Raw genomic sequence first — 13,830 nt, 5'->3', positions numbered from 1 at the left:
GATATCATCCAGCCAGACTCAATGGTTGTACAGCCTGGACAGTCTTTGACCATCACCTGTCAGGTCTCTGGTTATTCTCTGACTGATAGCAGCTATGCAACAGGTTGGATCAGACAGCGTGAAGGAAAACCAATGGACTGGATTTTTCATCGGTGGGGAGAAGGCAACTTTTACCAAAATAATGCTCTGAAGAACAAGTTCCTTTTTCACACATACACTTCTACTAGTTCAGTGACATTAACAGGACAGAATCTGCAGCCCGAGGACACAGCTGTGTACTACTGTGTACCGTGTAAACTATGCCTAAACACAATGATACAAACCACCAACAGTCCTGCCCAAAAACCCAGCAACCATGTGACTCTACCACTAATATATCTTTCAAATTCAGCTTCACACATAACATACATGTTTGAGGTACTTTGATGTAAACAATGTATTATATCTACTTCAGTTATTTGAGATTGGTGTCTTGATGATACAAAAAAAACGTTTATATTTATGTAAGGTGAATCTATGAAATCCAATGATTTCACACTAAAACTGATCTTTTTATTTTTTTGTCTGGTTGATTTTTCAATTGATCTGCTTGTAGTTTGTACTGTTTAGGGATTTTTTTGATAGTCGCCATAGGTGTTATTGTTATTATTAGATTAAGATTTACTAAAAGTCAAGGTGGAGAATGTCATTTCTAAAGACCTTTCAAACGCAGGGCACATTTCAAAGTCATGAATAACATTAACTTCTAGTCTCTAGTCAACAATAATTAACAATAATAAAAAAACTAAAATTGTTTGTCCTCAACAAACAGAGTGTTTGACAGCCAAATCAAACCCAGTTTTGTCCTTCTTGTGAGGAGGAGTCAATGCAAAACTTTAATGTCTTCCAGCTCTACTTATCTGACTGCAGAGAGGATGACAGAGAACAGTGGACACACAGTTTAACATGATGGACTATAGGACAGGACTGCTGCTTCTAACTATCTGCTGGACAGGTGAATATTTTCACTGATATTTTTATTACATATTTTAATTTGTATCACCAACTTGATGCATGTTTGGCTCTTTTTTTTGTTTTAACAGGTGTTGATGGTCAGACTCTGACAGAATCTGAACCAGCAGTTAAAAAGCCTGGAGAATCCCACAAACTGACCTGTACAGCGTCTGGATTGTCATTAAGCAGCTACTACATGGCCTGGATCAGACAGGCTCCTGGAAAAGGACTGGAGTGGGTTGCTTCCATCTACAGTAGTGGTAGCTACATCTACTACTCTCAGTCAGTTCAAGGCCGCTTCACCGTCTCCAGAGACGACAGCAGACAGCAGCTGTATCTGCAGATGAACAGTCTGAAGACTGAAGATTCTGCTGTTTATTATTGTGCTCAACACTCACAGTGACTGGAGTTGGTTGAGCAGCTGTACAAAATCCTACAGTAAACATCAGACCCCCATTAACTCACATGATAAATGTTTCATTAAAACTTCAATAAAATTATGTAATTTCTTTATGCCCAAACATGTTTTTATGATACCTTTTATATTTGAAATGTGTTTTTAAAGTTCATTTCTAGAGAGAGGATAATTTTAACAATAATAATGTCTCAATGTTAGTCAAAATTAATGTTGCATTTCTTTAGAAAAACACTGGAGGGCAGTCACTATCAACTTTCTGTCAGTAAACTGAGACACTCAGGTCCACTTTTCTCACTGATCTGAACTGAATGATGAACTGAACTAGAGGTTTCATATTTGTGAGGACACTTCAACACATCACAAATAAAACATTTTAACTATTGGGTCAGCAGTGACTGCAGCTTCATCTGTTTAACTTTGTACTTGAGATACATTGTGATGGAAGCTGGATGAACTCACCATGCTGTAATAAAAAGACAATTACTTGTCAGCTAGACATCAACATAACTGTTATAAACACACCACACATTTTACTTCCTTATTCTCACTAACACAAATATGAAACACTGTTCAAACTAACTCAGGAAACATAAACACTGAACAACATCTGTATTGTTGGTGTCTCAGTCACTTTTCAGTCCAGCGTTGTTCTTCTCCTGATTGAACTTTAGTCTTTATGTCTCTAACCTTTTAGCACTGTGTCTCCAAAACCTCAGGCTGGTAAAAATGCAAATTCAGACACTGTTGTACAATCTCCACCCATTCTGCCTGCACAATATATATCCTTCATATTAGCCTTAGCTGTTGCAGACTCAGCTAAGTTACCATCATGACAGTTTTACAAAGCGTCTTCCTCTTGGCTCTCATTTCAGGTGAGTGAAGTCAGTATCCTGCAGAAGTCTGGATGTCTGCTGACTTGCTATCATCTAAACTGTGTGTCTGTTTCAGCTGCTCAGGGCCAGTCCCTCACCTCCTCAGAGCCGGTGGTCAACAGAGCTGGACAATCAGTCACTCTGTCCTGTAAAGTTGAAGGACTTTCTCTTGCTTGGCTGCACTGGATTCGTCAGAAATCAGGGAAAGTACTGGAGTGGATTGGACGCATTGATAGTGGAACTGGCACAATATTTTCCCAAAGTCTTCAAAGCCAGTTTCTCATCACTAAAGACACTTCCCAAAATGTTGTGTACTTAGAGGTGAAGAGTCTGAAAGCAGAAGACTCTGCTGTTTATTACTGTGCACGAGAGCCACAGTGCCACAGGAGACTGCAAAGCTGTACAAAAACTGATCTCTTAAAAAGAAACTTTGAAGCATGTCAGGAAACAAATCTCCCACTGAATGATGACCAATAATAAAGAATAAAACACATTTCATCAATATAACATAATGTGTGGCTGTGTTGGAGCATTTTATCATCAAACATTTTAACATATTAAAATATATCAAAATAAAGCTAATACTATTTGATTTTTTTTATTAATAGCTGATCAACAACCGAGAAAAGCAAACACACACGGACCAGAACCAATATTTAATTTTATTGTATTGATATAGCCAAACAACATGACAAATTATAACATGTACTTATTTTTAGTGTGTACAGCATAAAACACTGTTCATCCCTAAATCCTCAATTTAAATAAGAAATTTCCTCTGTCCAAAATGTTTACAAAAACCATGTTGTATGAAGTAGTGTGACAACAGCAACAACCAACAATAATCAATAAACAACAGATTGTTTCATTATTGCCAGGATCACAGTGACTGCAGTGTTATCTGTTATTTGTTCCATTTTCATTCCTTCTGTTATCATTTGTATCACTTAGTATTGCTCATTGACACCTTTGCTCAGTCACAGCTGTCTTCACTGCACTTTGCCTTTCATATACTGTACATATGCTGAAATGTTCCTGTATACAATCACATTTTATTATGTCCTCTGAAGTTTCTGCTACTGTCAATAATTACAGAACGATGTTACTAAATATTCATCTGTTAACATTTTATTTTCTGTTAATATAGAATACAATGAATGTTTGCTTGTAGTTCAATAGGGCCTGAATGATCTGTGAATCCACTGATGAGCTTGATATAGTGTATGTGTTGGATTGAACATCTCACATATTATGATCTGCTTTACTGAGGGAAGCATTGATGTTACACAAAGGAGATCAATAATTCCCCACTTTCAGTAAATTAGAGTAAAGTGAAATCCAGTTCTGTCCCTCTTGTGAGGAGGAGTCAATGCAAAACTTTGATGTCTTCCAGCTCTACTTATCTGACTGCAGAGAGGATGACAGAGAACAGTGGACACACAGTTTATCATGATGGACTATAGGACAGGACTGCTGCTTTTAACTATCTGCTGGACAGGTGAACATATTCAATGATCTTCATCTGACATATTTTTCATTTGTATTACCAACTTGATGCATGTTTGGCTCTATTTTTGTCTTAACAGGTGTTGATGGTCAGACTCTGACAGAATCTGAACCAGCAGTTAAAAAGCCTGGAGAATCCCACAAACTGACCTGTACAACCTCTGGATTGTCATTAAGTGGCTACTACATGGCCTGGATCAGACAGGCTCCTGGAAAAGGACTGGAGTGGGTTGCTTCTATCTACAGTGATGGTAGCACCATATACTACTCTCAGTCAGTTCAAGGCCGGTTCACCATCTCCAGAGACGACAGCAGACAGCAGCTGTATCTGCAGATGAACAGTCTGAAGACTGAAGATTCTGCTGTTTATTATTGTGCTCGACACTCACAGTGACTGGAGTTGGTTGAGCAGCTGTACAAAATCCTACAGTAAACATCAGACCCCCATTAAGTCACATGATAAATGTTTTATTAAAAATGTCAATAAAATGATGTAATTCTTTCATGCCCAAACATGTTTTTATGAAAACTGTTATTTTTGAATTGTGTTTTAAAAGTTCATTTCCAGAGAGAGGATTTTAACAATAATCATTAACGATGGTAATTCTCATTTCACCTAAAACAACTTTTTTTAAATTGTATATGTATTTCAGTATTTGAGCAGCTCTCTAGAAGTTTATCTTCATATCTGTGGCTTCAAACATCATCAACACTGAAAATAATAAAACATATTTTATGTAAAACTCCAAACCTTCACACACCTGCAAAAAACTCAAACTGTTACATGATTTTGTTGTCACTTCACTTTTTGTTGGTATTATGACTGTGGTCATTCTTTTTGTTCGGTCTGCTGTGTGCATGTGTGCCCTGTGCCTTTTTCTTTTTGATTTTGACATTCATAGATGAGTGTGCCAGGACGTGGAGATGATTGGTGGACGAGGTTCGAGCCCTGGCCTGTGTTTGGCTGCAGCCGGAAACCAACCACTACAAAAGGAGCCAAGATGGCGGCTGTCTGGTGGGCAGCAGGCATTTCCCCGTCCTCTTCCTCTCCCAACCGGCCACACTGTCGTTCTGTCTTGTTGGATATTGTATATAGTTGATAGTTAATTTGTGAGAAGTAAGGGTGGACTGCCAGTTTTGTTTACCTTGTTTTCTCTTGTATTTCTTAGATAGGGAGTTAAGATTTGTAATTTGTTTTCTTAGGGCTATTTTCTTACTTTTTAGATAGGATTGTTTTGTTTGTTATTTTGGCCTTGGTCCACCCTGAAGTTTATATTATATATCTATAGGTTTATTTATTATATAAATAAATCTTTCCTTATACCCAAACAAATTTGGCTTGTGGCTATTTGGGATTTGGGGAAGACGGGGGCTCATTCACGTTATGCCCTAGGCACCCCTAGACTGGGGCATAACAGTTGGCAACAGGGGTGGTGCCAGACATTGTAGACATCCGGGGGTAAGCCTGGCACTTATGTAGTTCTATTTCAGGTACCTTTTCAATGCTGTTGCATTTGTTGTCCACTAGGTGGCAATGTCCAATAAATAAAATGCATTTTGGCTAATGTAATAGAAACCATAGCTCTTATATATAGTCTACTCTAAAACACCTTCCAGATTACTCATCAACATCCCTTTTCAGTTTCATTTTGTCTTCATACACTAAATGATTATGATGACTATTGTTACTGCTGTTTTGTCATGTTAATCAATCAACATTAAATAGTGGGATTGAGAGGCTGTTAGTGCAATGCAAAATTATTGAATGAAAGGAGTAAAAGATGCAAGTGTAGTATCTAAATCATTCTGAGTACTTCGTCTTCGGAGAAAGTCAGGAGTTCCAAAAAATACTCAATCAAAAAGTCACCAGGAGCCGTCCAGCTGAATGCAGAGTTTTATTGTCGACAGCAAAACCCGGAGTCAACATACACAGACAGAATCTATGCATATATGACACAAAGAGCTACAACTTGGGGCCTCTTTTATACTGTCTATATTGCTGACCCTTGCAGAAATGTTTAGACCCCCTCCCTCGGTGGAGTGGGTTTCAACCAATCCGCTTCTTTCTGCCCCCAACATGCACTCACGTTCTTCGCACCCTCTTTCACCTCAACTTGAACTCACGTTCTTGGCGCCTATCCTAAAGACGCCCTAAAACACCTTTTATGGCTCTTCCTTCCGTTTCTATGCTAGCAGGTGTTTTGCTATAGGGGGATTCTGGATTACATCATTCACAGCTTCAAATTCAGTAGTTTTCCACTTACTGGGTGCTTCCCCCTATCCTCCATAGCTGGTATTAACTGTGTGGGCAATGTTTTTCACAGATTTCTTTAAGTTCAATATTACCCAATTACTCTTATTACTGCATTCGTTTCTATAGTACTAATACTAATAATAATATAAAAGTGTGGTATATATAATCACATATATTGTGGTTTCTCATACTTATTCAATTATAAGGTACTTATTCACTCACTAAATGCAGAATCACATACACCTTCGTTTAACATAATGCCTTCAAATTTGAACATCTTCAGCAAATAATAGTCAACAATCAAGTACCTTTTTAGCAGATACAGCATTGCTCATTGTAAATAATTATCACCAAATTTTACACTACACAAGTTATGAAAAGGTATTCTTGCTACATCACAGCTCTTTGCTTCATATGGAACACATTGAGTTAAAGAACAATGATTACTTACTGTCACTCAAATCACCACACCATAAAAACTGAACATGTTATTGCCTCACTGTTAAAACTAAACAATATCTTTGAATATCTTTGAATCTTTGAAAAAGGTATTCTTGCTACATCACAGATCCGCTGCATCTTGAACAAAATGAGTGAATGAACAATGATGATTACAACCTCTCACTCAAATCACCTCACTATAAAAACTCAGTAGCCTATTTGCAACATCAACTGTAAGAAAAAGATGTCTATGCCAGACAGTGGACCATCATGATGACTTCTGTGACATTATAGTGGTCATAACCAGGATTGGTACCTTATAAGTATCCAATGTTGCTATATAAGGTTTTATTTTCACTGCAAGAGATCTTTAATAAATTCTCATAATAATTTCGGCCATAGCGTTAGCGTTAGCCTACGTGATGGCAGCCAGGCTAGGCTCTAAAATTAGCTTTACATTACCACCAACCTGAAACAGCGTTTGGCAGATCACTGGATGATGCTGCAGCATCGGTTGGTAACACGACATGGCTGGATAGAGTTTTCTTGAAAAACTTTTGTATGTCCATTCTGACTGATGAGCACTCAATGACTGAGAAAGATCAGACAGTGACTTAAGCTACAGCAGACTGACGTTAGGCGGCGCCGCTAGGCTCGATGGAAACGTTTGTATTCAATCAGGCTACCTGTTTAGTTAGCGGTGCAGTTTTGTTCAGCGTTACAAATTTCATTCATTCTTTTGGATTTCTTTAAAATAGGGGTATGATTGATGGATAGCTTATTTTCCCTGCAATAGGCTATATGTTCCTGAGCCATTAATCGGTCTGAGGATGATAGAAAAAGAAAAAAAAAGCTTAAAAAAGACCCAGGGCTTTTGATGAAAGATCCGGGGCTTAAGCCCCAAAAGCCCACTCCCCGCGCTGCGTATGCTGCTGATATTTTCTTTTCTGATATTATGATACTTTACTTTTTATGTAATAATACTTTTAAAAAACATAATTTATTTCCCATGGTGAAAATTTTTCTAGCAACAATCCTCAATGTTACTATTAATATTATATGTGGTCACAACAATATATTTATAATAATTGCAGAGCTGCATTATTTTAAATACTTAATTTTCAAAGTGTTACATGTGAGTAATGAAATAAAATGTTGAATGTAAATAAGAGGTGATTTCCATAGTAAAAGTCATCAGACTCTTATATTAGTCTCCAGGTAGACCAACATTAATGCTTCATGTGTTTGATTCTATGCAAACTCAGTGATCCTCCTTGTTTCTCAGCTATAAAGACTTCACATCAGACTGTCAGTGGAGATCACAGCACATCATCTTCAACATCAACCATGTTCTCTGTAGCTCTGCTGCTGCTGTTGGCAGCTGGATCCTGTGAGTCTCTCTTGATTTGTCATAGTCAGCAATTCTTCTTTTAGTTTGATGATTTTTCACAAACATTTTCTTCTTTTAACAGGTGTGAAGTGTGAACAGTTGACACAGCCAGCCTCAGTAACTGTGCAGCCAGGTCAACGTCTGACCATCACCTGTCAGGTCTCTTATTCTGTAAGCAGCCAATACACAGCTTGGATCAGACAGCCTGCAGGGAAAGGACTGGAGTGGATTGGATGGAGAGCTGGATCCACATCATTCTACAAAGATTCACTAAAGAACAAGTTCAGTATTGACTCAGACTCTTCCAGCAACACAGTGACTCTAAATGGACAGAATATGCAGCCTGAAGACACTGCTGTGTATTACTGTGCCAGACAACCACAATAACACAAACCATCAGCAGACCTGAACAAAAACCCCTCAGTGTCTGAACACTTGTAACATGAAGCCACCAGAGGAGGAGCCCTCACACCACTAATCATTTCAACACCAGGTCACTGTTACAGCAAAAAGAGAAAAAATCAATTATAATAATATTAAATAAAACAATAGAAACATTAACGAAAAATTAGTAGTTTTCACTGACTTTAGTTTTACACAAGGTAACACAGTTTATATTTCACATTGGACATTTTCTTCACATATTCTCATTAGTTTTCTTCATTTATATTCCCACCTGAATGTTATGAGCACTTTTTTCAAGAGGTACATTTCTATTAAAAATTTATTATTACAAATTATATAAACTCTAAAAGTAGTATTGCAAATCTCACAAGTTTGATCAGTTTCCCTACTCCTTGTGAGGAGGAGTCAATGCAAAACTTTGATGTCTTCCATCTCTACTTATCTGACTGCAGAGAGGATGACAGAGAACAGTGGACACACAGTTTAACATGATGGACTATAGGACAGGACTGCTGCTTCTAACTATCTGCTGGACAGGTGAAGATTTTCACTGATATTTATCTGACATATTTTCATTTATATCACCAACTTCATGCATCTTTGGCTTTTTTTTGTCTTAACAGGTGTTGATGGTCAGACTCTGACACAATCTGAACCAGCAGTTAAAAAGCCTGGAGAATCCCACAAACTGACCTGTACAACCTCTGGATTGTCATTCAGCAGCTACTGGATGGCCTGGATCAGACAGGCTCCTGGAAAAGGACTGGAGTGGATTGCTTATATCAATACTGACAGTAGTGGCAAGTACTACTCTCAGTCAGTTCAAGGCCGGTTCACCATCTCCAGAGACAACAGCAGAGAGCAGCTGTATCTGCAGATGAACAGTCTGAAGACTGAAGATTCTGGTGTTTATTATTGTGTTCGAGACTCAGTGACTGAGTTGGTTGAGCAGCTGTACAAAATCCTTCAATGTTCATTCTGACTGAGATGATAGAGCAGATTTGCATTTATAAACTGTATTAAGTATATGCTTTTATATATACATGCCTTTCCATGTGCAAAATATATTTCATTTCACAATTCACACTTTAAAAAGGTGCAAAATCATGAAAAGTATATATTAGCTAATTGCTGTTTGTTATTAAATACATAATCCAACAGTCACTCATCTTTGCTAAAATTATCTCACATGAATAATGTGCTTACTTCAATTAGTCTAATTAAATAACACACTACATCTACACCTTACACATTCTGAGAAACACTAATGTTTGAAGGGGTTAAAAGTGTGATTTCCCAACAGAATAAAATGCTTCTTAATTATTCCATAACAGAATAAAAGCATTTCACAGAGAGGACAGTTGTTACATGGTAAACTGGATTTATGTAGTTAAATATATTTTTTAAAATATAAACTTTGTAAGAGTTCATAAGGGGGTTAATATGCATGGAGTAGTAAAAGTAATAATACATTAAAGTTCAAGATGTTTTCAGCTCTAAACCCACTTTAGTATCCACTTTTTCAACCATTGTTTGTAACGACCTCAGACAGGAAGGAGGACTCAAACGCTTAACTCGAAGGGAATTTATTAAACAAAAAACGCTCTCAAGGAGGATGATAAAAGGGAACAAAAGACGCTCACTTGGAGGACAGAATGAAACAAGGCTTCTCGGGCTGCATGACGGTGACGCTGACAAGACAAAACAAACTGACACAAGACAAGGGAGACAAGGACTATTTGAACATGAGGTAAGGGGACACAGGTGGAACCAATCAGGGGCGGGGTTGACAATCACAGCGGAGGGAAGGCACACAAAGGGAGGAAGTCAAGATCTGAAACAAGAGGGAAAAGGTGAGTACAAAATAAAACAGGAAGTGCATGACAGGACGGGTTATGAGTGACTTGACTAAATGAAAACATAAAGGACCAACACATGACACAAGACAAGACATTAACAAATTTGACGAGACATAACAGTACCCCCCTTCTAGGGCCGACTCCTGACGGCCCAGGACTCCCAGAGTGGGCATAAAAGTCCCTGACCATACCCTTGTCCACAACAAAACGTGAAGGGATCCATGAACGCTCCTCTGGACCATAACCTTCCCAGTCCACCAAAAACTGTTTCCCACGGCCACGGTTACGAACCGCCAGGAGCTTCTTAACAGTATACACAGGCCCGCCACCAACAATCCGGGGGGGCGGAGGCAGGCACCAGAGCACTTTCCCTGACCGGCTTGATCTTGCTGACGTGGAACGTGGGGTGGACCCTCAAGGACCTGGGAAGGCGTAGACGCACAGACACAGGGTTAATGACTTTTGATATGGGAAATGGACCCACAAACCTGGGAGCCAACTTCCTGGAGTCGACATGAAGGGGCAAGTCCTTGGTGGCTAACCACACCCTCTGGCCAGCCCTGTAGGGAGGAGCTGGCTGTCTGTGTCTATCTGCCGCTGCCTTCATCCGAGCTGAGCTCCGGAGGAGGGCCCGCCGAGCACCGGCCCAAATCCGCTGACAGCGTCTGACCATGGCATGAGCGGAGGGGACCATGACCTCCTTCTCATTGGCAGGGAACAGGGGAGGCTGGTAGCCGTTGACACACTGGAAAGGTGAGAGACCTGTGGCAGACGAGGGAAGGGTGTTGTGGGCATATTCCACCCAGACGAGGTGGTCGCTCCAGGTGGTTTGGTTCTGGGAGACAAGGCATCGTAGGCACGTCTCGAGCTCCTGGTTGAGGCGCTCAGTCTGCCCGTTCGACTGTGGGTGATACCCGGAGGACATGCTCACCGTGGCACCAAGGAGCCGGCAAAACTCCTTCCAGAAGCTGGAGATGAACTGCGGCCCTCTATCTGAAACGATATCACTGGGAAAACCATGGATCCTGAACACATTAATCATCATGACCTCTGCAGTCTCTTTGGCAGAGGGTAACTTGACAAGAGGGATGAAGTGTGCCATCTTGGAGAAGCGGTCGACCACTGTCACGACCACTGGTCGTATTACCTTTAGACAGCGGCAGTCCTGTTACAAAATCCATGGAGATGTGGGACCATGGTCTTTGAGGGACTGGCAGCGGGTGCAGCAGGCCTATTTGGGCCCGAGGTGAGGCTTTATTTCGTGCGCACACGGGGCAGGCCGCCACATATTCTGAGACCTCCCTTTCCATGGTCGGCCACCAGAACCGCTGCTTGTTTACATAGATGGTTCGCTTGACGCCTGGATGACATGTGAGCATGGATGTGTGAGCCCAGTGGATCACCTTGGAGCGTAATGACAGAGGGACAAACAAACGGTTTTGTGGACACTCACTTGGTGCTGGGCTCACATCATTAGCCTGCTTCACCTCTGATTCTATCTGCCATGACACCGCTCCAACCACACGGTTCAGTGGAAGGATTGTTTCGGGTTTTTTGGCAACAGGTTCAGGGTCATGAAGACGGGATAGAGCATCTGGTTTAGTATTTTGTGAGCCTGGGCGAAAAGACAGTGTGAAGTTGAACCTGTTAAAGAACAAGGTCCATCTAGCCTGACGTGAATTGAGCCTTTTAGCTTTCCTGATGTATTCAAGGTTCTTATGGTCGGTCCAGACTATAAAAGGTTGTTCTGCCCCCTCCAACCAGTGCCTCCACTCATCTAGAGCTGCCTTGACAGCCAACAGTTCCTTGTTTCCCACATCATAATTTCTTTCTGCAGGTGTCAACTTACGTGACAAATAGGCGCATGGATGCACCCTGTTGTCTTCGGCGGACCTCTGGGATAACACTGCCCCAATGCCCTGATTGGACGCATCAACCTCAACCATGAACTGCCGCTGGGGGTCCGGAACCGTGAGCACAGGAGCTGTGGTGAACCTTTCCTTGAGGCACCGAAAGGCTTTCTCGGCTTGGGGGGGTCCACTGAAAAAGTATCTTGGAGGAGGTGAGTGCATGCAGTGGTGCAGCAACAGCTGAAGTTACGAATAAACTTTCTATAAAAATTGGCAAATCCCAGGAACTGTTGTACCTTTTTCCTGCTGTCCGGAGTTGGCCAATTAGCCACCGCACTGACCTTTGCTGGGTCCATCTGTACCTTGTTGGCCGTGATAACGTAGCCCAGGAAGCTGACAGTAGCTGCATGGAAGTCACACTTTTCACCTTTGACATAGAGCTGGTTCTCCAACAGCTTCTGAAGGACTTGACGAACATGAAGCACATGTGACTCCTCATCTGGTGAAAAAATTAGAATATCGTCGATGTACACAAACACAAAAATGTTCAAAAACTCTCTCAGAACATCATTCACAAATGCTTGGAAAACAGCTGGAGCATTGCATAGCCCAAAAGGCATGACCAGGTACTCGTAATGACCATTAGGATTGTTAAAGCCCGTCTTCCATTCGTCTCCTTCTCTTATCCTGATGAGGTGATAAGCATTCCTGAGATCTAATTTGGTGAAGACGGTGGCCTTTTGGAGCAATTCAAAAGCAGATGCAATTAACGGAAGCGGGTAACGGTTCTTTACGGTGATGTCATTAAGAGGGCTATAGTCAATGCATGGCCTGAGTGAACCGTCTTTCTTACCCACAAAAAAGAAACCTGCACCAGCTGGAGAGGAGGAGGGTCGGATTATTCCTGCCTTCAGTGAAGAGGTTAGGTATTCATCCATGGCCGCTCTTTCCGGCCCAGAGATGGAGTAGAGACGCCCCTTGGGGATGGGGGCACCAGGTAACAGGTCAACGGCACAGTCAAAAGGTCGATGAGGAGGGAGAGACATGGCCTTCCTCTTGTTAAACACATCTTTTAAGTCATGATAGCATGAGGGTACATTACATAAATCTGGACAGTCAGTGTCAATGCCCCTGCTGCGTTCACTTCCTGGGCTCTCAGGGATGTTGGTCTGCCTCACCTGATTAACTTTACATGTGTGCACAGTCTCCTCCCCACCCCTTGATTTCCCCTGAGCGCCAATCTATGTGAGGGTTATGTTTTTTAAGCCATGGAAACCCCAAAATCAGTGGATGCTGTGCCGAGTTAAACAAATGAAACTGCATAACCTCGGTGTGGTCGTCTTTGAACGTCACCTGAATGGGTTCAGTACAATGAGTCACTCTAAACAGTCGACGACCATCCAAGGCACTGGCAGTTACCGGATGGGTCAGAGGAACAGTCTTAACCTGGTTCTGTCGAGCTAAGCTCCAGTCCATGAGACTTTCGTCTGCCCCAGAGTCAATTAAAACCCCATGAGTAACTGTCTGGTTGTTGATGGAGAATTCTACCTGGGTCAGTTGACGAGGAGGAAAGGCGGAGGTAAGCCTGCTCACCAGCGCCCTCCTCATGGCTGGTGAGCTCGACCCTTTCCCCGGACAGGTGGCAAGTTGATGGCCTGGCTGGCCACAGTAGAAGCAGCATCCCACTTGCAGACAACGCTGTCTCTCCTCTGCAGTGATTTTGGTTCCCCCCAGCTGCATAGGTTCCTGTGGCTCTTGGGGAGGCCGCATTCTCCCAACACCTCCTGGCATGGGAGACGAAGTGGCCCTTGAAGGTTGGAATCCTGCAGAGTAACCTTTGTG

General features: G+C 41.5%; 3 gene segments (V, D, J or C); all 3 read left to right on the top strand.

Annotated features, from left to right (window-relative positions):
• The first annotated feature begins 945 nt into the window (after nt 1-945).
• On the top strand, nt 946-1,396 carry LOC133999394 (Ig heavy chain V region 6.96-like). The segment is given in 2 exon segments: nt 946-994; nt 1,083-1,396. Coding segments are annotated over 2 exon segments (363 nt in total).
• An 844-nt stretch (nt 1,397-2,240) lies between these two features.
• LOC133999970 (Ig heavy chain V region 914-like) lies at nt 2,241-2,760 on the top strand. The segment is given in 2 exon segments: nt 2,241-2,283; nt 2,360-2,760. Coding segments are annotated over 2 exon segments (444 nt in total).
• A 5,071-nt stretch (nt 2,761-7,831) lies between these two features.
• LOC133999398 (Ig heavy chain V region 5A-like) lies at nt 7,832-8,261 on the top strand. The segment is given in 2 exon segments: nt 7,832-7,874; nt 7,957-8,261. Coding segments are annotated over 2 exon segments (348 nt in total).
• Nucleotides 8,262-13,830: the final 5,569 nt, after the last annotated feature.

Source organism: Scomber scombrus, chromosome 18 (genome assembly GCF_963691925.1).
Source record: "Scomber scombrus chromosome 18, fScoSco1.1, whole genome shotgun sequence".
In the NCBI taxonomy this organism is placed as follows: Eukaryota; Metazoa; Chordata; class Actinopteri; order Scombriformes; family Scombridae; genus Scomber; species Scomber scombrus.
Note: the sequence above shows the minus strand (reverse complement) of the source record. Positions and strands in the feature narration are given on the sequence as shown.